The 24960-nt window shown below is 45.8% G+C and overlaps 2 protein-coding genes across 2 annotated transcripts in view; both read right to left on the bottom strand.

Annotated features, from left to right (window-relative positions):
- The window catches only part of LOC140065429 (uncharacterized), a 37728-nt gene extending 16052 nt beyond the window's left edge, over nt 1-21676 (bottom strand). The window contains exons 1-3 of the mRNA XM_072113051.1: nt 21544-21676; nt 13048-14169; nt 3017-3026 (exon numbers count right to left, since the gene is read on the bottom strand). Of these exons, the coding sequence (XP_071969152.1) occupies nt 3017-3026; nt 13048-14169; nt 21544-21625 (1214 nt within the window). The 5' untranslated portion in view covers nt 21626-21676. The remainder of the gene's footprint in view (nt 1-3016; nt 3027-13047; nt 14170-21543) is intronic.
- Nucleotides 21677-21725: 49 nt separating this feature from the next.
- LOC140065417 (oocyte zinc finger protein XlCOF29-like) lies at nt 21726-24689 on the bottom strand. The gene is made up of 3 exons (XM_072113037.1): nt 24547-24689; nt 22181-22261; nt 21726-22054 (listed from the first exon to the last, which is right to left on the bottom strand). The coding sequence occupies exons 1-3, from the start codon at nt 24655-24657 to the stop codon at nt 21830-21832; spliced, it is 417 nt and encodes a 138-aa protein (XP_071969138.1). The 5' UTR covers nt 24658-24689; the 3' UTR covers nt 21726-21829.
- Nucleotides 24690-24960: the final 271 nt, after the last annotated feature.

Below are 24960 nucleotides of genomic sequence, written 5' to 3'. Positions count from 1 at the left end.
CTCAGGTGGAAGGTGTTTCTTCTGTTGTGGAGTGAAAAAAATCAGGCGATACCTTTTTGAGGCTTACATGGGTATTTGATGGTGAGCTTTGGAGAATACTAGTTCTCTTCATTAGACATGATGTTATTCATAAAACAATTCACAGCATTTTATACACACTAGGCAGTGACTTTAACACAACAAATTGATAAATACAGAGATATGTTATTTACGACAGGATGGCAATAAACAGACTAAAAACTTGTGAGGCGAGACAAGAGAGCCCTGGTTCTTATCTGCTAGTTCTCTAACAAGGAGAACTAGAATTCTCGAAAGAAAGATCACTCTTCTTCTGTTCTCCATTGCTAACACGGTACAAATCTACACTTTCTTCTGTCATAACATATAGAAAACAAGGAGCGTTTAAAGATTTAAGCTATAATTTAAACTTCTTTTGGCTTGTTCAATAATAAATCTATAATAAAGCCACTGGGGTTGCTATGAACTTGCCCAATCTTTGAGAAAATGGCATCAAGGACACAGGCAAAAAGTTACAAATCTAGGCATAAAAATGGAAATGCAAACAAAAATGTTTGTTAAACACTTTCTTAATACTTTCATCCCTTAAAGGGGCATTCCCATGATGAGTAGTTTCTTAAATCTACTCAGGATAACCTAATAATAACATTGAATTAGAAAATGAGTTAACAAAAATACAGCCTCTCACAGATATAATTCCAACCTGTCTCTAGCAGTCCTGGTGTATGCAATTTCATTTGCCCCTGGTTTCCGACGGCTGCCATCTTGCTACTCTGTCTGACATTGTTGGACTGAGCTCGCTCTGCTCACTCCCTCTGGCCCCCACCCTTGCATTCCTGGACGGAGCTCACACTGATACACACTGACCTCCTGCCTCCCTAGTTTCAAATTCGCTCCTAGGTTCCCAGGACCTTTTGTAGTTTTGAGGAGGATTAATGAGATTACTCATAAGCTGTTTACCTCCCTCTCTGCGAATTCTCAACTCCTTCCATGTATCCTTGCTGAAGCCTGTTGTTTGTAACCACTTCTCCCCCTTTGGGGTCAGAGACATCCTGGACATCAAGAAAAGTGGCAAGAAGACCAATTTTCTGGTAGATTGGAAGGGGTTTGTCCCTGAGGAGAGGTCTTGAGAACCAGAGGAGAACATTCATGCTCGTGATCTACTTAAATGTTCACATCTCATCTTGAATTCAAGAAGAGGGGGCAAAAAAGGGGAGGGGGATTCTTACATTTTATTTGGTATACCTCAACCCCTTAACAACCTGGCCCTTTTTTGTTTTTGCATTTCCATGTTTCACTTCCCACCATTACAAATCTATAACTTTTTTATTTTTACATGTAAAGAGCTCTTCATAGTGACGGTATTTAGTATTCCATGCCGTGTACTGGGAAGCAGGAAAAAAATTCCAAATGATGTAATTGGTGAAAAAATGCATCTGTTTTCTTGTGGGCTTTGATTTTACGGCTTTTACTGTGAGCCCCAAACAACATGTCTACTTTATTCTATGGGTCGGTGCGATCACGGGGATAACAAATTTGTATAGTTTTTATAATGTTTTCATACATTTACAAAAATCAAAACCTCCTGTACAAAATTTTTTTGGGGGGATTTTGCCATCTTTTGAAGCTAATTACTTTTTCATACTTTGGTGTACAGATCCAAAGGTGGTGTCATTTTTGGTGACTTTTGATGTTTGTTATGCTAACATTTTTAGGACTGTACGGCCTTTTGATCACTTTTTGATGAATTTTTTTATATTTTTCAAAACGACAAAAAAGTGCCATTTTAGTACAAATTAACACTGTACTCACCTTTTCGACACCCCCACAGATCCTCTTCTTGCCTCAGATGCTCTGGTACCTCTTCGGCTCTTCTTCTGATAGTTCAGGTCCTCGCGCATGGGCGGCACACACAATGGCGTCAGCTGCTTGCCGACATCATTGTTTGCGAGCCGCCTGCCTCACAAGGCGACTCCTAAAGGAGGCGAAGAGGCACTGGAGCAACCAAAGCAAGAAGAGGATATGTTGGGCGTCAAAAAGGTGAGTACAGTGTTAATTATTTTATAGACTCGAGTATACGTCGAGTTTATTTGGAGCAAGATGGTTAAAATCAAATTTTGGGTGTTATTTTTTTTTTCTCATTTTTTATGTTTTTTCAAATGTGTTTATTTCTTTCTAAGGGACATGGACAAGCAATCATTCGTTTACTTGTTCATTATATTATTATCCTACAATACTGATGTACTTCATGAGTTAACACGTCTGAACGGAGATCGCTCCGACCAGGGGTGCTATACGAGTATGTCAGCTTTAAGATACAGCTGACATCCCGTGTTTCCCAAACTCCAATGATGAGCTGCACCGGCATCGGCTCCATGACGTACTATTACTGCACTGAGCGCTAAGAGGTTACATTTAGAAGGTGATGCTCTTGTGCTTTCAGGAGATCTAGTATATGTTCATACTGACCTGGCAGCTCCGTCTCTTCCTTCATGGCCCCGGTGATCAGTATTCCTGCAGGAAACACAGAGACTGAATTCCTTCTTTCCATACAGATAATGAAAGGACGTGTGGATTTAGTCCTGTCTATTACCTGCTGATGTGAGGGGCTGGTGGTCCTCCATCATGACGTCCTTGTACACATCTTTGTGTCCTTCTAAATACTCCCACTCCTCCATGGAGAAATAGACAGCCACATCCTGACACCTTATAGGAACCTGACACACACAATGATCCCGTCATCACCCAGATCCCTTCATAGCGTTACTGTATAATGTCCCAGCATTCCCAGCAGTGTCACCTCTCCAGTCAGCAGCTCCATCATCTTGTGGGTGACTTCTAGGATCTTCTGCTCATTGATGTCATCATGTATCAGGGGGTGAGGTGGAGGAGCCGGGATTGGGCTCAGGGTTCTCCCCCGTCCTTCATACACAGGGGCCTGACAGCGCCCACTAGAGGTCTTCTTCACTACTGTGTAATCCTGGTTATGGAGAGACACATTGATAAATCTCCCTCCATACATTTCCAGAATCTCTCACCTCCAGTCCTATCATCTGTTATTCCCATAGATAATGATGTCATGTGACCTCATCCCAATCTCTCACCTCTCCAGTAATATAGAAGAGAATCTCTAGGGTGAGCTGGAAGATTCTCTCCACCCTCGTGTCCTTCTCATTTCCCATCCTTGAGGGACCAGTGGTTAAAAGGAGATGAGATTAGTAAAGGATCCTATAATGTAGAAACCAGAATGGAAATAAGATGAGACAAATTCTATCAGCATGTGGGTGCTATTTTAGTGGAAATACCCACTATTATATTTTGATAGGACATTATGGGAAGCGGCGATACCTAACATGTTAATGACTTATACTGTTGAGGAGGTGATTTGAATATTTGAATAGACTTTGTTTTCTTTTAACTTTTTTTAATTTATTTATATTTATCAGACCCTCTAGGGTACTTCTACCCCAGGTTGTGTGATTGATCCTACCATATACTACCATACTACTGTATGGAGATTTACCACATCATTCAATACAATGTGCAAACCGTGCAGTTTAATAAATAGGTTAAAACCAGACAGCCTCGGGTCTTCATAAGAACCGAGGCTGTCATTGCAACTGATCGCTGCCCCCGATGACCTCATAGATGACGGCAATTGAATCCAAGATGGTGGCACCCATGCGCCTCTAGGATTTAAATGTCCCTGGCAGCTTTGCCAAGGCCTTTAAAGGATAAACACCTGCAATCAGTGCCAGCACGGACTGTGGGTGTTAGTATGTAGAAGGCTCAGCCCTGCCGGGAACAGGTTGAAAGGTTGCACAGTCCTTAAAATGGTAGCAATGAAAAGTTAGCTCAAAAAATTAACTTGCACAAAGTATGAAAAAGTTATTAGGGTAAATGTAAAACCTTACATTAATATATCACATCATTATATTTCAGAGTCAGGACTTCAGCAGAAGGAGGCACAACCAGAGGAGCAGCAGCCGGAGAGCGCAGGAAGCGCAGTGTCCCCCTCCCTCTCCGTCCCGTATATCCACCATCTCCTGTACAGGAGTCTGGGAGGAGATTACATGGTGACAGCCGCCGCCGCTCTCTTCTTATGGGACCGGTCACCCCCTCCCCGTATCCCTGTAACCCTGATAGAAGAGCCGCGACCCCTCACCTCCTCCTGCACAGCTGCCTCCACATACAGGACTTGTGATGATGTCATAGTCATGTGACCAGCCCCGTGTGTGGGAGGAGTCATGGGGTCACATGTCCAGGTCTGACAGGATTCTCTGCTCAGAGGGTTCAGCGTTACCTCAGGATGTACAGAGAGTCTGCAGCAGAGATGTGTGTGTATAATGTGTGTATAGCAGTGCTGTGTGTGTATAATGTGTGTATAGCGGAGCTGTGTGTGTGTATAATGTGTGTATAGCGGAGCTGTGTGTGTGTATAATGTGTGTATAGCAGAGCTGTGTGTGTATAATGTGTGTATAGAGGAGCTGTGTGTGTATAATGTGTGTATAGCAGAGCTGTGTGTGTATAATGTGTGTATAGCGGAGCTGTGTGTGTATAATGTGTGTATAGCGGAGCTGTGTGTGTATAATGTGTGTATAGCAGAGCTGTGTGTGTATAATGTGTGTATAGCAGAGCTGTGTGTGTATAATGTGTGTATAGCGGAGCTGTGTGTGTGTATAATGTGTGTATAGCGGAGCTGTGTGTGTATAATGTGTGTATAGCAGAGCTGTGTGTGTGTATAATGTGTGTATAGCAGAGCTGTGTGTGTATAATGTGTGTATAGCGGAGCTGTGTGTGTATAATGTGTGTATAGCAGTGCTGTGTGTGTATAATGTGTGTATAGCGGAGCTGTGTGTGTGTATAATGTGTGTATAGCGGAGCTGTGTGTCTATAATGTGTGTATAGCGGGGCTGTGTGTGTATAATGTGTGTATAGCGGAGCTGTGTGTGTATAATGTGTGTATAGCGGAGCTGTGTGTATAATGTGTGTATAGCGGAGCTGTGTGTGTATAATGTGTGTATAGCGGAGCTGTGTGTGTGTATAATGTGTGTATAGCGGAGCTGTGTGTGTATAATGTGTGTATAGCACAGCTGTGTGTGTATAATGTGTGTATAGCGGAGCTGTGTGTGTGTATAATGTGTGTATAGCGGAGCTGTGTGTGTATAATGTGTGTATAGCGGAGCTGTGTGTGTGTATAATGTGTGTATAGCGGAGCTGTGTGTGTATAATGTGTGTATAGCACAGCTGTGTGTGTATAATGTGTGTATAGCGGAGCTGTGTGTGTGTATAATGTGTGTATAGCGGGGCTGTGTGTGTATAATGTGTGTATAGCGGTGCTGTGTGTGTGTATACTGTGTGTATAGCGGAGCTGTGTGTGTGTATAATGTGTGTATAGCGGAGCTGTGTGTGTGTATAATGTGTGTATAGCAGAGCTGTGTGTGTATAATGTGTGTATAGCGGAGCTGTGTGTGTGTATAATGTGTGTATAGCGGAGCTGTGTGTGTGTATAATGTGTGTATAGCGGAGCTGTGTGTGTGTATAATGTGTGTATAGCAGAGCTGTGTGTGTATAATGTGTGTATAGCGGAGCTGTGTGTGTATAGCGGAGCTGTGTGTGTATAATGTGTGTATAGCGGAGCTGTGTGTGTGTATAATGTATGTGTGTATAGCGGAGCTGTGTGTATAATGTGTGTATAGCGGAGCTGTGTGTGTGTATAATGTGTGTATAGCGGAGCTGTGTGTGTGTATAATGTGTGTATAGCGGAGCTGTGTGTGTGTATAATGTGTGTATAGCGGAGCTGTGTGTGTGTATAATGTGTGTATAGCGGAGCTGTGTGTGTGTATAATGTGTGTATAGCGGAGCTGTGTGTGTATATAATGTGTGTGTATAGCGAAGCTGTGTGTGTATAATGTGTGTATAGCGGAGCTGTGTGTGTATAATGTGTGTATAGCGGAGCTGTGTGTGTATATCGGAGTTGTGTGTGTATAATGTGTGTATAGCGGAGCTGTGTGTGTATATCGGAGTTGTGTGTGTATAATGTGTGTATAGCGGAGCTGTGTGTGTATAATGTGTGTATAGCGGAGCTGTGTGTGTGTATAATGTGTGTATAGCGGATCTGTGTGTGTATAATGTGTGTATAGCGGAGCTGTGTGTGTGTGTATAGCGGAGCTGTGTGTGTGTATAATGTGTGTATAGCGGAGCTGTGTGTGTGTATAATGTGTGTATAGCGGAGCTGTGTGTGTGTATAATGTGTGTATAGCGGAGCTGTGTGTGTGTATAATGTGTGTATAGCGGAGCTGTGTGTGTGTATAATGTGTGTATAGCGGAGCTGTGTGTGTATTATGTGTGTATAGCAGAGCTGTGTGTGTGTATAATGTGTGTATAGCAGAGCTGTGTGTGTGTATAATGTGTGTATAGCGGAGCTGTGTGTGTATAACGTGTGTATAGCGGAGCTGTGTGTGTGTATAATGTGTGTATAGCGGAGCTGTGTGTGTGTATAATGTGTGTATAGCAGAGCTGTGTGTGTATAATGTGTGTATAGCAGAGCTGTGTGTGTATAATGTGTGTATAGCGGAGCTGTGTGTGTATAATGTGTGTATAGCGGAGCTGTTTGTGTGTATAATATGTGTATAGAGGAGCTGTGTGTGTGTGTATAATGTGTGTATAGCGGAGCTGTGTGTGTGTATAGCAGAGCTGTGTGTGTATAGCGGAGCTGTGTGTGTGTATAATGTGTGTATAGTGGTGCTGTGTGTGTGTATAATGTGTGTATAGCGGAGCTGTGTGTGTATAATGTGTGTATAGCGGAGCTGTGTGTGTATAATGTGTGTATAGCGGAGCTGTGTGTGTATAATGTGTGTATTACGGAGCTGTGTGTGTGTAGCAGGGGGCTGAGCGATAGGGCCGGTGCAGCAGTGCCCCCTCAGAGATCTCCCCAGTCCTGTTAGCTGTGTGCACGATGGCAGAGGAGTCCGTTTATTGCTCCTTGCTCTTCCACTACTTTCAGCCAGAGCAGTGTCCACTGACATCCGAGCCCGGGGCCGGTACTATTCAATGTAACAGCGTCTGCCCCGTGCATTGCACTGATACTGTCCTTTATCTGTTTTGGCGCGGCACACACATGATTCTGTTACACTGTACTGTAACATCCACTACGCAGGGCTGGTCGCGGTCCGACCCCCTGCAACTGCAATCATAACGCCCCTTCTCCTACCTATGGTAGGATTCTGCAGGTGCAACATCCCTCATAGGGGCCTAGCCTTTCTAGTGGCCTGGGTGAAGCCGGGGCCCGGAATACCTGAAAGGCTGGCTGTTGCAGCCTTAGGTACGTGATGGGCATGGGGCTTGGTATACGGGAATGGAGGCCTTGTCCAGAGCCTGGCAGGTCTCTAGCAGGTGGTGTGTGTAAGAAAATGGAGGGAGAGGCTGATAGAATAGGTTTCTCCCTGGGGCAACCCCGATGTGTAGATGCACCCCCAATCCCTGATGATGGAAGATGGAGAGCAGGTGATGGTGAACAGCCTAATCCAGGCTTCACTTAGAGGCATGTTGTGCAAAATAACTTATAGTTCTTTATTGGACCAGCGAACAGCAGGCAATGGGCTTAGACATCAGCAGAACTTCAGCTGGAAATGATAGCTGGTCGGAGTGCAGGTCCACAGGAAGGTGTTGCTCACAGCCTGGATAATGGCTTCAGGCTGGGCTGGTAAAGATGGGACAGAGTCCTGATGGTGGATCTATGTCCTCAGGCCCTAGACACCTGGCTGCAGGCCTGAGACACCTCTGCTTCCTGGTCTGGAATACTGACTCAGTGTGGGTCTGACGTGAGGTGCAGAAGCTAAGCAGCCTTCTGGCACACACGGTGGAAGCAAATGGAACTGCAGATTCCTCCAGGATGTCATCTGTCTTAGCAGGGTTGCTGGTCTCTGGAGTGTCAGTAGCAGCAACCAGGAAATCTGTACTGGTCATCACCATGGAGGGATCCATGAACAGGAAGATGGACCCTTCAGCAGTTTCCAGTTTGTCTGGGGCCAGGACATCTCCCCACTCATAGGAGGCAGCTGGTCAGGATCCTATCACCGGATCATCTGAGGGTAGATCTTCCGCAGGTACTTCCTCAGCCACGAAGGACGCCTGGTAGCACTGGATGATGTAGACGGCCTGGGGTGTTCCATTGAACCATACCAGGCCCATGGAAGGCAATGTGGTCCACACTCACAATCACTGTGGACGGGGCACTGACGTGGGTCACCGCTTGGGAAACTGACTGAATTCAATATATTCTCCCACCTTTAAGTTGTGGAGGCGCTCTGGTAGGGGATGAATTCTTCCAGCCACGTATAGTCCTCGTAGGAAAACCGAAGCTCCTGTGCTTGTCAAAGGCCCGGACTTGTCCGGTCTTAGGGTTCTGCTGAATCCAAGCGCCTTTCGTTGACCATCCTGCCATGAAGCGCTGGGCCTCTCGTTCCTGGCAGTGTTGATCCACAATGGCCTCAGATGGCAGTAGATGGGATTGCAGGGGGGGCCTGGGCTGGAACCATTGGAGGAGGTGACACGTCTGGGACAGCCACAGGGTCTTGAGTGAGAGCTGTATTAGTTCTTAGTACTACGTTCTCTCTGGCATCTGCCAGATGTCTTGGTGTCTTGGATCAGTCTGGAAAAGCAGAGACTGTGAGTCAGGGCCTTCCATGTCCAGGGCCATATCTGCTGGCAGATGGCCATGCCTCCCAAAAATCAGTTAGTAGAGGGTGTATCCAGTGGAGCAGTGAGTGGTGTTGTTGTAGAGGTACACCAACTCAGGTAGGAGTTTCGGCCAGTCAGCCCTTTTGACAGGTGGTAGGGTACATGTTGATGAGGGACTGGTTCATTTTTTCACACAGTCCATTTCCCTGGGTATGATACGGTGTGGTCTTTGAATCTTGCAAATGTGGAAAGCACACAACTCTTGGAACAGTTGGGTCTCGAATGTTGACCCTGGGTAGTCTGGGCAGTGGTTCTGCCGGTCAGGTCCTTGACTGTCACCGCCACCACAAACTTAGTGTAATGGTCTATGATGGTCATAGTGTAGACATGGCTGGACCTGGAACCCAACTTCACTTAATCTAGGGCCACAATCTCCAGGGAACAACGACTCACGATGGGGTGTAAGGGAGCTCTTTTATTGTGTCACTCTCTGCAACCGATGGAAAAGGACAGGCACTCCCGACACTAGGCTTTGATGTTGTGCTTCATGTTCATCCAGTAGAACCGCCACCTGAGGGTAGCCTCAGTCTTTTGAGTACCAAAGTGTCAGGACTTTTCATGATACATATCCAGCACTATGATACATTCGGTCATAGGTAATAGGGTCCAAAGCTCTCATTTTCAATAGGCCCTGATATATGCTTAGAATCTCCCTTTGGCGCCACAGTTGGGACACCAATGGATCCTCTCAGGGACTCACCCACTGGAAAGTTAGTCCATTACTTCTACGATCGCTCAACTTTCGGCCTGGAGACACAACCAGAGGTCCTTTTCCGCTGGTGGTACAGACTTGTTGTGGACAAGGGGCCGCCTCAGAAAGCAAAGTATCTTGTCATGTGAAACGAGCATAAAATGTGGATTTCTTGACGTTCTGGACATCTGGAGAAAGGAGATGGGACAAGGCATCCCCGTTGTCATTTGTCTTCTAGCTCCGTACTTAATGGTGAAGTTGAAATTGGCAAGCCTGCAGGTTCAGTCAGTGCCCAGACTAACGCCAGTAACTCCAACTTGAAAAAGCTATAATATAATCCTGATATTCTAACATCTTCATCAACCTTTGCTTCAGCATCTGAAATGCAGCTTCTTGTTCTGCTGTCCAGTTGATGGGCACTCTGGACCTCTAGCCATCCTTAGGAAATCCCTTTAAGGGTTCGAGCAGGGGCGCAGCTAGCTGGGCAATCTTCAGGATAAACCACCGGCAGTAGCTGGCCAATCCCAAGAAGCTCTTGACATTCCGGATTGTAGATGTGGTAGGCCAGTCGTGAACAGCTGCGACCTTGTCAGGGTCAGGCTCAATTCCGTCAGCACTCACCACGTGCCCTAGCTATTTTACGCTAGGCTGTAGCAGATGACCTTCAACCCATGCTGGGTCAGGATTTGGAAACCTTCAGCCAGATGTTGGAGGTGATCCACGTAGATAATAAAGTCGTCTAGGTATAGTAGGATGGTTTCAAAGTTCCTATGTCCCAAAAATCTCTCCATTAACCACTAAAAGGTGCCCGGGCACTGCACAAGCTGAAGGTGGTCTGCCCAAAGTCCGATGGGTATTTGCTGAAAGCCTGGCGGTGTTGCATAACGACTTCCAGTACATCTTGCACCTGATAAGCAGGAGTGATGTCATCATCACCAATATTGAGCTCAAGCCACCAGGATTGATCAGCAGGTTTGCCTTCAGCACTTCGGTTGACTTCCAACTGTTGTGAGGCAGACAGGGAGGTTTCCACCAAGTCTTCAGGGTGAACACAGAAGAGGGTGGCAATGGCTTTGTATCTTCCACCGGGGAGACTCCCACATTTAACAAGGGACTTGGGCTCGAGATACAGTGACCTGACCCGCCACCAAAATGGGTAGATCTTCATCAGCTGGTAAGGGTTCTACCAAGGTCTGGTAGTCTTGACCTTGGACACACTTACAGGCTTGGCACCATACCAACGGCTCAGTCCATGATTGCAGACGGACGGGCTGTGGACCTTTGATCAAACTTTTGTTACACTTGCATTGTCGCCTTTTTGGAGTCACTCTGTATTGATGGTAGGGAATTCTGGAGAGTCTTGAACACTTCTGGGTAGCAGTGGCAGAGGAAATTGGTACCCAACACCAGGGCGAGGTTACCATCTTCAGGCACTTGGGTTACTATGTCTGGATAACTCAGTATCTCTGATGTTTATAGTGGGCGACCAGTTGCCGCGTGTGGGTACAGTTTTCCCATTAGTAGTAATGATGTTTAATTAATTTTTTGGAGGCTGTAATAGTGAGGCTCCTCTTTTGCATCTCTCGAAGGTTGAGCTGTGTATAGAGGTCACCTGAAAACCAGTGTCGATTGATGCAGGTAGGGTCTCCCCATTGATGGTGACCTGAACCAAGCACCTACAAACTGTCAGGGTTCTGGGTCAGTGGACCCTCCCCCCTGGACCACTGCGGGAGATGGTACTAGCCGACACCTGGGACCGGAGTCTAAGTGGCACCTGGTCTTCTCCAGAGCTCGCCGCAAAGCGGGATGGATTTACTGCGGCAGGGTGCCACCAGGTAGTTCCACATGTGCTATCACAGCCAAGGGCGAAGCACAGAATCGTAATCCAGACTCAATCCAGGAATAGGCAGTCAGTCAGGGCTGGCGGCAGAGGTCGGGTCCAAGGTCACAACAGGAATTCTGGCAAGTCAGGGATCGGGAACAAGGAAGGTCACAGGAACAACACAAGGAAGCTTTCTCAGAGGCTAATGAGCGCAAAGATCCGGCGGGTACTGATGAGAGCCGCTGGTCTTTATGGGAAAGCCAGAAGTGCCAGCGCCAATCAGGGGTGCGCTGGCCCTTTAAACTTTCGAGTGCTGGCGCATGTGTCCTGGGAGGAGGGGTCACATGTGTGGCTTAGCCCAGACGGGAACAGGATCGTGGTGAGGTAAGTGCGGTCCGGGGAATGGGGCAGCCCCGCCACGGAGAGTGGCACAGGTGTTCCTGCGATCCGAGGCATCAATCGCAGGGACACCCGCGACATTACCCCCCCCCTTTGGCCTCCCCCTCTTCTTGGTCCCCAGAAACCTCCTTCAATCCAAGATATTCTCTTTGTCTCCCAGGATCTCTCTTCGTGCCTGAAACCCTTCCAGTCTACAAGAAAGAACCGCTTACCTCTCAAGGAGGTTCTAGACATGAAATCCATAACTTCATAGACATCTGGGGAGTCAGCCTCAGGAGCAGGGGAAGATTGCGGAGAGAAGCGGTTCAAGATGACATCTTTCAATAGGGAGACACGAAAGAAGTTTGGGATGTGCATCGATGGAGGAATGCAGAACTTGTAGGCCAGTGGGTTGATGTGTTTGGTGAAACCACGGGCGACTGGGTATTGGCAACGGAAGTAACAGTCTAGGTGGTTTGAGATGAGAGGCTTTGTTACGGACACAGGAGCAGGATCCCACAAAATCCCGAACAAATTTGATCAGGTCTTGCCAACAGTATTAGCTGGAGATGAGGGCCACGGAACGTTGCACCCCTGGGTGCCCAGCCACTTGCAACGAATGTACCCAAGACAGAATCCTCTTCCAGAGAGCTGGTCTAACGTACGCCTTGCCGGGAAGTAGCTGCCGAAGATCCACCGGAGCTGCAACAACAAGCTGTTCAGGAGAAATGATATGCCTAAGGAACTGGCTCTTCTCCAACAACATCCGAAGCACGGGACAGAGCATCAGCCCTTACATTGTTGTCCGCAGGATGGAAATGAATTAGCAGGTTGGAACGTGAGAAAAACAACAACCAACGGGCTTGTCTGGGAGTCAGACCCTGGGCTGTCTGGTGGTACAAAAGGGTACAGCGCATATATGTGAAAATATTTGAGATTATTGTGTACATGAAACAGTGATTTTCAAAAATGAGATTGCAGTCTTTCTCTGTGATTCTTATTCTCTTTTTATTAATAAAAATGAAATAAAAAAGTGTGAATTCTCTGATTTTTAACAAGCTATTTTTTTTGTTAAAAGATTTCCCACATTATGAATATGAAAATGGATTCTCCCCAGTGTGAATTCTCTGATGTTTAACAAGACATGATTTTTGGTTAAAAGATTTCCCACATTCTGAACATGAAAATGGCTTCTCCCCTGTGTGAACTCTCTGATGTTTAACAAGATCTGATTTTTGGATAAAACATTTTCCACATTGTGAACATGAAAATGGCTTTACCCCAGTGTGAAATCTCCGATGTTTAAAAAGATATGATTTTTGGATAAAACATTTCCCACAATCTGAACATGAAAATGGCTTTTCCCCTGTGTGAATTCTTTGATGACCAACAAGACCTGATTTTCGGCTAAAAGATTTCCCACATTCTGAACATGAAAATGACTTCTCCCCGGTGTGACTTTTCTGATGTGTAACAAGATCTGATTTTTGGACAAAACATTTCCCACATTCTGAACATGAAAACGGCTTCACCCCTGTGTGACTTCTCTGATGTTTAACAAGACATGAGTTTTGGATAAAACATTTCCCACATTCTGAACAAAAAAATGGCTTCTCCCCGGTGTGAATTCTCTGATGTTTAACAAGATCTGACTTGTGGGTAAAACATTTCCCACATTCTGAACATGAAAATGGTTTTTCTCCTTGGTGAAGTCTCTGATGTTTAACAAAAGCCGAATTATCACTGTATTTTTCCCCACATACTAAACATGAGAATATATTCTCGCCTGTGTGAATTCTCTGATGTTTAACAAGATGTGATTTGTCATTATAACATTTCCCACATTCTGAACATGAAAATGGCTTCTCCCCAGTGTGAATTCTTTGATGTTTAACAAGATCTTGTTTTTGGAAAAAACATTTCCCACATTCTGAACATGAAAATGGCTTCTCCCCAGTGTGAAATCTCTGATGTTTAACAAGATCTGATTTCCACCTATAACATTTCCCACATTCTGAACATGAAAATGGCTTCTCCCCGGTGTGAATTCTTTGATGTTTAACAAGATGTGATTTGTCATTATAACATTTCCCACATTCTGAACATGAAAATGGCTTCTCGCCAGTGTGAATTCTCTGATGTTTAACAAGATCATATTTTCGGACAAAACATTTCCCACATTCTGAACATGAAAATGGCTTCTTCCCATTGTGAATCATCTGATGTTTAACAAGATCATATTTTCGGACAAAACATTTCCCACATTCTGAACATGAAAATGGCTTCTCTTCTGTGTGAATTAGTTGTTGTTCACCATCTAATTTGTGGATTACATCTGGTTTCCCAGTCTGTGATGAGGAAAAAGATGGGTCAAATAACAAAGAAACAGGTGGAGGACCATTGCTGTGTAGTGCTGAGGATGGATCTCTCTCTTCATATGTATCTCCTGTGACTTCAAATTCTTCTACTTTAAAATCTGAAGATATCAGACGTCCCTCCGAGCTCCTGCTGCAGTCATCTGCCAAGAAAACATAAAATGTTATAATATTCTGATATTTTATAGATTCCCTTTCTAGGTTGCTGAAGATCTTCCGATCCTTCCTGACCCGAGCTCCTTTTTAGAACAATCAGTGCTCAGTAAGTTTGTGTTGGGCAAAGGGCCGAGTAATCTGCTTTATCCATTACCAGCCTCAGGTGGAAGGTCTTTCCTCTGTTGTAACAAACAGAATCCAGGAGCGGTTATAGATTTGGGCTATAACTTAAACCACTTTCTGGCTTGTTCTACAATAAAGCACCTGGGGTCGCTTTGAACTTGCCCAATTTTTGGACGAAGACTAATAAAAAGTTACAAATCCTGGCATAAAAATGGAAATGCACTGACCCCCAACTTCCCCTTTGTGTTTTACCCTTGTCTCGTGTTCATATAGTGTTCAGCCAACACTGCCTTACTGTTACACTGTTATCTTGTTATACGGTTTTAATGTTTTATAATAATATACTATCCTGGCTGCGACCAGGGATACTCCAGTCATTATACTATGTACAATGCTATATTTTGCTATGATACATGGAATGTCTATAAAAGGAAAAAAATCAATAAAAATACAGTTAAATAAAAAAAAAATGGAAATGCAAACAAAAATGTTTGATAAACTCTTACTTGGTACTTTAACCCTTTTTTTGACTTAACGTGGTCTTCCACTTTTATCAAATAATTTATTTTGTTTATGTGTCAGGCTTCAGGGGTAGAGGCCCTATTGAACCACCAGTGGCACCTGGTCTTCAACAAAGCCTGCAACAAAGCAGGTTGGATTTCCTATGGCGTGGTACCACCAGTTCGTTCCACAGGTACGACTTTGTCTAGCGGTGGCAGCCAAGGCGAGGTACAGATTTAGAAGGCAAGTTCTTGGTTGGGGACAGGCAGAAGGTCAAGACAGGAGTCAGAGGTTCAGGGTCAGAGGCAGAGCAGAAGGTCAGGGCCCGCAGCTGAGGAGCGTAAACGGGAACAACGAAAGATCAATACACAGATATATGACAAGGAAACAAGCTTTCTCTTGGGCATATAGCATGGTGATTCGTCAGGGAATGCTAGGAGAGATCGGCTTTTATTCTATTCCAGGAAATGTCCAGTGCCAATCAGTGCCAATCAGCAATGCACTGGCTCACTGGCGCGCGCTGGGCAGCCAGGACGGGAGCAGAAGCGTAGAGATGTGAGTGAACACAGGCAAAGCGGGAGCTACAGAGAGGGACACGGGTCCTTCTGCGACGCGGGTCGCAGGAGCAGCCGTGACAGTGCCCCCCTTTTCGGTCTCCCCCTTTTCTTGGTCTGAAGGAACCATTTGCAGGCGGCTGCAGTCCAGAATGTATTCTCAGGTTCCCCTGATCTCTGCTCAGGCCCAAAACCGCTTACCTCTCACTGTCTTCATGTCCAGGACCTCGTTTACCACAAAGACATCAGAGGAATCAGCCTCAGGAGTAGGAGGTTGCCGAGAAGTGGTTCAAGATGACAGGCTTCAGGAGAGAGACATGGAAGGAGTTTGGGATGCGCATAGTGGGAGGAAGGCGGAGTTTATACGCCACAGGGTTTATGCGATTCACCAACCCCAGAAAACATGGTCCAAGCTTGTAGCTGGGGATTTTCATCTGGACATATCTGGATGATTTCCACACGTTATCACCCGGACTGAAGACTGAAGGAGACCTGCGTTTCTTATCGGCCTGGGTCTTGGTGCAGGCAGAGGCCGAAAGTAGAGACTGACAAGTCTGTTCCCAGATCGATTTGAGGTCCTGCACCAACTCTTCTACCGCAGGAACCTCCAATGAAACGGACAGAGGAAGAGGTGTATCAGGCAGAATGAGAACAGGGGCAGAGGCAAAGGCAGATTTTAATCTTGAGGAGGCCTCTTCAGCTGCCACAATAGGAGATACAAGAGTGGAGAAGTGCGGGATAAACTGCTGGTAATGTTTTGCAAAGCCCAGGAATCTCTGTATTGCACGTAGTCCTACCGGACGTGGCCATTGAAGAACAGCAGACAACTTGGCAAGATCCATCTGGAGGCCTCTGTTGGAGATAATATAGCCGAGGAAAGGAAGGCTCCGCTGGTGAAATTGGCATTTTTCGAGTTTCGCGTAGGACTTGCTGTACATGGGACTGGTGGGAGTCAAGTTCTGGAGAGAACACCATAATATCATCTAGATAGACCAAGACCAGGTATATAGCAGATCCCTGAAGATGTCGTAGACAAATTCTTGGAAAACGGCTAGTGCTTTGAACAGCTCGAACGGCATTACCAGATACTCGAAATGTCCATCTCAAGTGTTAAAGGCGGTCTTCCGTTCGTCATCCTTGCGAATACGGCTGAGGTTGTAGGCCACACAAAGGTCCAGTTTGGAGAAGATCTTGGCTCCACGCAGGTGGTCGAAGAGCTCTGGGATCAAGGGCAATGGATAGCGGTTCTTAACTGTGACTTTATTAAGAACAACGGTAATCAATGCATGGACAGAGTGACCCATATTTCTTGGTCACGAAGAAGAAGCGTGCACCAGCCAGAGAAGAGGATTTACGTGTAAACCCCTTCTGCAGGTTCTTTTTGATATAGTCCGACATTGCTGCATTCTCAGGCACAGAAAGGGGGTACAACCGACCCCGGGGAGGAGACGCACCCTGCAGCATATCAGCAGGGCAGTCGTAGGGGCAGTGTGGTGGCAAAGTCTCTGCTTGCTTCTTTGAAAATACGTCAAAGTTCAAGAACCCTAGGTGCGGACGTTTCCTGGACGCCGAGGACGGACAGGAAAAGCTCCAAGGAACTGTTCTGGACTGGCACAATACAGACAGAGGTCCTCCTAACGACGCATGGAACGTTCCTGGGGAGACAGCCAAGCTCTATCCACTTGCATAGATTCATCTGCAATGGACACGGAAGGAGGTTGAAGCGGCCTTGGAAGGCAGGTGCCAAGCGAGGCAAACGTTGAACCCAGTCTTGTGGTTGTTCGAGACTTAGTTCTTCAGCACTCTCCTTAAACCGGATATCAATCCGAGTGGACAACGAGATGGGTTCTCTCAGAGTAGACGGCAGGTCACGTGCGGACAGAACATCTTTAACTTTTAAAAAGTCTCTTTTTAAAGGTCAGTCAGGGCTGCATAATTTCAGGTACCTTCAGAGGCCAGGGTACGAAACCGAACCGCATAGTCACCAACAGATGAGTCTCCCTGACACAGGTTCAGCAGTGCAGTCTCAGCTGAAGACACCTGGGCATGTTTTCAAAAACGGACCGGAATTCTGTGAGGAATGCTGTGAGAGTAGCCGTGAGCGGATCGTCCCCATCTCAGAGAGGAGTGGCCCAGGCCAGGGCCTTCCCAGAGAGGAGACTGATGATGAATGCCACCTAAGACTGTTCTGTGACCAATTGAGAAGGCATAAGTTAGATTTGCAGGGAGCACTGCACAACTTGGGGTCTCCATCATACTTTGACGGCATTGAGATTCTCAGCCTAGGTTCAGCAGAAGGCAGGCTAACCAGAGTAGCGGGAGGAGCCGCAGGAGCTTGCTGCGGTTGCTGAGGAGCCATCAGTTGCTGCAACATGGCGGTGACTTGACCAAGCTGTTCTCCCTGCACGGCCATCTGCTGGACCACAACGGTGGAAAGATCAGCCAGTTTAGACAGCGGAACCTTGGCGGGGTCCATGGCCGGATCTTACTGTCAGGCTTCGGGGATAATGGACCCACTGGACCACCGCGGATGATGACATAAGCCGACACCTAGGACAGGAGTCTAAGTGGCACCCGGTCTTCACCAGAGCCCGCCGCAAAGTGGGTTGGATATGCTGCAGCGTGGTACCACCAGGTCGTTCCACAGCTGTGACTTTGTCCGAGTCAGAAGAAAATCTTGTGGTCTGAGACAGGCAGGAGGTCAAGATAGGCGGCAAAAGTTTAGGGCCAGAGGCAGAGCAGCAGCTCTGTCGCTGGCAGCGAACGAGTGTCAACGGGAACAGGTCCGGGGTCACAACGGAATATCAATACACAGATTTATGGCATGGAAACACAGATAAATAGCAGGAAGATCCGGCGGGGAATGAGGGGAAGAGGCTGCTTTTATTCTATTCCAGGAAATGACCAGCGCCAGTTAGCAGTGCGCTGGCCCTTTAAATCTACACACGCCCCAGGAGACAGGGACACGCGCACTGGGAAGCCGAGATGGGAGCAGGAGCGTGGAGAGGTGAGTGAACCCAGGGGGAGCTGGCACCAGGGAGAGGGGCACGGGTACATCTGCGACCCGGGACATGGGTTGCAGGAGCACCCATGACATTATGTACGGAAAAGTTATGCAAATTTTCAACATACCTTCTGTATCAATTTCTTGTGGTTTTCTAGATCTCTGCTTTTGAACACTTTAACCCCCTCCTGACATGCGCCAAAATAGCACAGCGGAAAGGTATTCGGTTATATGCCTGCTTACGATCAGAGCCGGCAACATACAGAGTTGGTCACAGGGATCACACTGCCTTAACACCAGCGACCGGAGATTCCATACACGCTGCAGTCAAGGATTACTACGGTGTGTAAAATGCTTGCAAAGTGGATTGCTTACGAGGTCGGAAATTGTCCAATCCTCTGATGGCACAACAAATCAGCTGCCCCAGCCAGACCCTCCTGACTGACTCATGCTATGCTCTAATGTCCCCTCATATGTTTGGCCACAGGATGGACCAACCTGGCAGTCCCCTTCCAGGCCCTTGCTTTCTCAGATCCATAGCCCTTACTTGTCTCACTCTACTGAAATCTTTTTAAATGACTTGAATAGATTATGCCTCCCCGCAACGTGTCGCTTGCTCTCAGGTGAAACCAGCAGACGCAGACCTGCGTGCCCTTCACAATCATATCAGAGCTATCCCAACAAGGCATGACATAAAGTGTTGTGGCCTGGCTTGAACAATCGTACGGGGCAGAATTATCCACCTTACATGACGAGATGCATCAGCTTGAACAGGTCACCACTTCTGAGGCATCCCACCATACAGTCACAGATAGACTATAGGCTCATGACTCTCAGTTATCATTGCATACCCAGCAATTGTTAGCTCTGACTGGCAAATGGATGACTCCGTGAATCAAGGCCGTAGAAACAACATCAGAGTTCAGGAACCTTCCGGAAACTGTGCTAGACACAGATGTCCCCCAAGCAATAGAACAACTCTTTAACAAGCTGCTGGGTGGCCCAGCGCTAAATAAGATCAAGCTAGATCGAGAATACAGGGCGCTCTGCCCTAAGGGTCTTTCTTCCCATGCTGTGTGCATGACTTTACATTGCAGGAAGCGATAATGGCCGAGGCAAAGGCGACTAACAAACTGGATTTTGATGGAGCTTTACCAGGACCTTTCATGGATTACATTACAGAAACAAAGACATCTACGCCCTCTTTTAGAAGCGTTCTGTGAAGCATATTTGCCATACCAATGGGAATACTCTTTCACCCTCAACGACCGGAAGGATGGGGCTTCAACAATCTTGAGCTCCTTTACGGACCTACCTCGTTTCTGCAGGGACTTGGGAACTTCAGAGCCATAACTGACTGATTGGGAGGTGGGACTCCACCCCCATCACGACTTGTGCTTGGCAACCAGTACGCCGAAGGAAAAGGCGCCCACTGGGGTCTATATCCCCGCCTGCTCCGTCTCCTGCGGCCCCACCTCAGGGCTGAGTCGGACTGCTATTGCTCTATGTTGCTTTAAAGTCTATAGTAACTTTTTCTCCTATCAGAGAAAGGAAAGAGGCGCTGCCATGGGGAGGGGCACGGGTATGCCTGCGATCCGAGACCTAGATCGCAGGGGCACCCGTGACACTGGGACTACCTATCTACTGGGGAGCATGTGCATATGGTACAGCTCTTACAGAATAACATTTTAAAATTTGTGGCGTTCATGGCTCTCTCAGCCAAAAAGGTTCCTGACCCCTGCTATATACGGAAGCAAGAGCTGGGTATATACGGGGGCAGAAGGAAGGCTACATACGGGAGCAGCCTATATAAGGGGGCATTAATATTGTCATGTAAAGGCTTATTATTTGGGGGATTAGATGTATTTTTCAGTGGTCCTATTTTGGGTTGGCTGTGCCCTATTGCTAAAAAATGTTCTACTTTTTTGTGTGTGGGGGGAGGGGGGGTTTGTAGAAAAACCATCAATTGTGTAATAACTATTTTACATTTTACATGTTATCTTTATTCTTAGTCTTAGATAGAAGCAGAGTTTATGTATTGCAACCCATGCGTGACTGGGTATACAATATATACAACTGTTTACAAAGAGAAGAATGATGCCCACTAAGGACAGCTATACCCATTAGTCACTAAAATATAACTTTTATTCATTTATATTAAAATTCGAAAACTTGAAAAGAAATACTCCATCCACTGGTGCGTGATTAAAACTATCAGCAGGTAATGACCGCAGCTACAGTATGAGGGTAGGATATATACAGAACCACCAGATGTGATGTATTGAGTGCTAGGGGACCCCTTCAAAACTGTGTCCCTATCAATTTCCCTACTCGCTGAGCTCAGCGTGCTAAGGGGAGGAGGGGGAAGGGGGGAAGGGAGGATTCCTATCAAGCTGCCTCAAAAACTATCCCTGTTAGCGATACTGCAGACTATCTCTGATCATTGGTGGACTGAGTCCTATCTTGATTCCCTATTAGAAGGCTGCTGTACTGCTGCAGTACGATTCAGGCGATACCAAAGTTCTAGATTTTTTTTACTAATTTTGTAAAATAAAACCTAATGTGTTTGATTTGAAATCAATAATTTTCTCATCTCCATTTTCCAAGTGGCATAACACGTGTAATTTTGGTCTATATGACTGGGTGAGAGCTTGTTTTTTTTTTTTTTACTGGACATGTTGTACTTTACAATAACACTATTTTCGTATTGATACTTTTTAAATCACTTTTTTTTTTACATTTTATTTGGGACAAGATAAATAAAATCATTTTGTTGGGGTTTTTTTCTTACTTTTTTATGGATTGGGGCTTTGGGGGCATTTTTATTAATTTTTTTTTTTTTTAAAAACATTTAACTTTTTTTTTTACTTGGCCCACTATAGGACATGAACAAGGAAACGTTTGTTTGGTTGTTCATTATATTACCCTGCAATACTGATTTATTAAACTGGTTAACACTCCCGATAAGAGCTCGTTCCGACCAGGGGGTGTTACATGGGGATGTCAGCTGTAAGATACTGACAGATGCCGACACCCTGTGTTTTCCAATAAAGCTCCAATGATGAGCTGCACCGGCACTGGCTCCATGACGTACTATTACTGCCCTGAGCGCTAAGAGGTTACATTTAGAAGGTGATGCTCTTGTGCTTTCAGGAGATCTAGTACATGTTCATACTGACCTGGCAGCTCCGTCTCTTCCTTCACGTCCCCGGGGATCAGTATTCCTGCAGGAAACACAGAGACTGAATTCCTTCTTTCCATACAGATAATGAAAGGACGTGTGGATTTAGTCCTGTCTATTACCTGCTGATGTGAGGGGCTGGTGGTCCTCCATCATGACGTCCTTGTACACATCTTTGTGTCCTTCTAAATACTCCCACTCCTCCATGGAGAAATAGACAGCCACATCCTGACACCTTATAGGAACCTGACACACACAATGATCCCGTCATCACCCAGATCCCTTCATAGCGTTACTGTATAATGTCCCAGCATTCCCAGCAGTGTCACCTCTCCAGTCAGCAGCTCCATCATCTTGTGGGTGACTTCTAGGATCTTCTGCTCATTGATGTCATCATGTATCAGGGGGTGAGGTGGAGGAGCCGGGATTGGGCTCAGGGTTCTCCCCCGTCCTTCATACACAGGGGCCTGACAGCGCCCACTAGAGGTCTTCTTCACTACTGTGTAATCCTGGTTATGGAGAGACACATTGATAAATCTCCCTCCATACATTTCCAGAATCTCTCACCTCTCCAGTCCTATCATCTGTTATTCCCATAGATAATGATGTCATGTGACCTCATCACAATCTCTCACCTCTCCAGTAATATAGAAGAGAATCTTTAGGGTGAGCTGGAAGATTCTCTCCACCCTCGTGTCTCTCTCCATCGTCTGATCCTGAAGAGAAAGAAGATAAGATAAAGTAACAAAATATAAAGAATCCTGTAAAGAAATAGGAACCGAGAAACTAAAAGGTCCAAGTTGTGAAATTGGAGAAGCCTTTGATGATGTCATGGTCATGTGATTAGTCACATGTGGGAAAAATCCCGCTGTGGGGTGGAGTAGTCACACACACAGGGGGAGATTTATCATAAAGTTTCTGAGGTAAAACTGTTCCAGTTGCCCATGGAAACCAATCAGAGCTCAGCTTTTTTTTTATAAACAGCTGTGGGAAAATGAAAGCTGAGCTCTGATTGGTTGTCTGATTGTTTGCTCTAAGAGACTTATGATAAATCTCCCCCTACTACAGTATGTATTATCTAGCACTTGTGTTGTAGCCTTTTAAAATAAATGTACTAAGGCTCATGTCACACCCCGTTCCTTCCCAGTTATAAAAGTAAAGAATGGAGGATTAACAGAGGTTTAAGGTATCAGTTAAAAATCCATAACAAAAGAGAGGTTTACAGCATTTATATATATCATACATTATAATACAATATTTAATTTCTAACAAGAAAAATGAATTTGCAAAAAAAGAAATTTATATCCAACAACCCAATTTATATCATATAACCCAATCCCATTGGCATCAATGTAAATTTTCTGTCATTCGCTATGGTCAGTTTGGCATGGATCTGTTATCCGGAAGATCCAGAAAACTGAAGATTTCCTGCCACCTAGGAGGAAGCTGGAGTGCACAGTATGGTGCGTTGAGAATCCCCCTCCTCCTCTGAGTAAAGTAGAGAATCTGATTGGCTGTAGGAATCAGGTGACTGTTGGCGGGATGTGGCTTCAGAGGAGGCACGCACCTCGGTGATTTCCCCTCTACCTATCTTCACCTTGTAGTGCGTTTCTACTGGTTAGTGCTGTGTGGTGCTCCTCTGGTTGTGCTATACTATACTGTGCGGGGCTCTCCCCATCTCTGCTTGCGCTGCTAACCACGTCTACCCCCGGCGGTGAGCCATCGGCTGATTTAGTGACTATTGGGGCCGGATCTGCGGCAGAAAAACCTGGATGAAGCTGTGGAGTGGAAACGAGGACTCCATGAGCAGATCCTGCGCTTTATTGTGTGAAGGTGACAGATATTTCTGTACTGGATGATCTATTAGAAAAAGTTTTAAAAAGATAAAAAAGTTTTCAGCAAGAGCCAAGGTTTTGTTTTTTTTGGAACCAAAGTATGACCTCATTTTATTAAAAAAAGAAGTTTTCCGTAACTACCTGGCCATCTAAAAGGAAGACGCAGGGTTTCCTCGTCAACCCCAATAATAATTCCTGTGGGGGGTGGGGGGGAGGGGACTCCATGGTTTCCATCAACCCTGTAATAATGCATCTTCCTTCCCGTACAGAGGAAGTGGAAGACCAATATAAAACTTAACTTTTAATATATGGACCAAGTGGTTTTGGGAGGGGGTCCACACTACCCTCCTACTTGTGGATTTTTATCTTCCTTCCCGTGTGTAAACAGACTCTGAACAGGTTCATGATAATCCAAAAAAAAAAGGGAGAGAATAAATAAGCCATGGAAGAAGAAACCCTGACCCTGGTGCAAAAAGAGGTTCTGGTCTTATTTCCGTTGGGTCAACAGAGGAAGAGATTCTACTTGGTTTTTTTTTAAACAATAAATGGAGACAACGGATCTCTCAAAACTTTTTTCGATCTAAAAAGAGTAAAAAATGTTCTTAAGATGGTGCTGGTGGGAGGTAAGTTCACGACAAGGCCAATTTTCCATAGCCACGCTCTCCATGATTCATAATGTCTGGGCGGAGGTAAAACAGTTGAGAGGGGTCCAAGGGCTTATTAAATATACACCCCTGTGTGCATAATCCTTCATTAAAGGAACTCCAAAATCTAGTGTGTGCAGCATTTTGGGATGAGCAGGTCCGATACGGGCAACCCAATTGGTGACAGAATCTAATATTAAAACCTACCAGCAGCTCCAAGAGGACATCCCTGTAGGACATAGGGATTTTTTTTAGATACCTCCAGTTAAGGCATGAGAAAGTCCCAATATGTTCTTATAACACCTCAAAGAGACGCACTACTGTTAAATATAGCCAAAATTACTATGCGGCTGGGCTTACATCTTTACTTTATCAATTGCTGTTGTGTAAATTCCTTGATGGAGTTCCGCTCTGTGTTCATAATGCCGAGGATGTGACTCTCCCCCGAGAGTGGAAGCTTTTATGGCTAAAATAAACCCCCACAGATCAGAGAATATATCATAAAGTCTTCTCTCCATCTACCTGATGATCCTGTGGGACATATTTCTCCTGTGAACAATCCTGTGGTAGAAGAAGAGGACTGGGACATCTCTCCGGTGATGTTCTCTTACTGGATCTACCTGTAGGAAACATCCAGAGACTGAATTCCTTCTTTCCATACAGATAATGAAAGGACGTGTGGATTTAGTCCTGTCTATTACCTGCTGATGTGAGGGGCTGGTGGTCCTCCATCATGACGTCCTTGTACACATCTTTGTGTCCTTCTAAATACTCCCACTCCTCCATGGAGAAATAGACAGCCACATCCTGACACCTTATAGGAACCTGACACACACAATGATCCCGTCATCACCCAGATCCCTTCATAGCGTTACTGTATAATGTCCCAGCATTCCCAGCAGTGTCACCTCTCCAGTCAGCAGCTCCATCATCTTG

The sequence above is a fragment of the Engystomops pustulosus genome, chromosome 6 (assembly GCF_040894005.1).
Source record: "Engystomops pustulosus chromosome 6, aEngPut4.maternal, whole genome shotgun sequence".
NCBI classification, from domain to species: Eukaryota; Metazoa; Chordata; class Amphibia; order Anura; family Leptodactylidae; genus Engystomops; species Engystomops pustulosus.
This window is presented reverse-complemented; position numbering and strand designations above follow the sequence as displayed.

Excerpts from the sequence above, each read along its gene's own strand:
- LOC140065417 (XM_072113037.1), bottom strand. The coding sequence starts at position 24,657 with ATGTTTCCTACAGGTAGATCCAGTAAGAGAACATCACCGGAGAGATGT. Across the intron at positions 22,262-24,546 it reads ATGTCCCACAGGATCATCAG|GATCAGACGATGGAGAGAGA; the intron begins GTAGATGGAGAG and ends CTTTCTCTTCAG. Across the intron at positions 22,055-22,180 it reads TCTTCTATATTACTGGAGAG|GATTACACAGTAGTGAAGAA; the intron begins GTGAGAGATTGT and ends CTCCATAACCAG.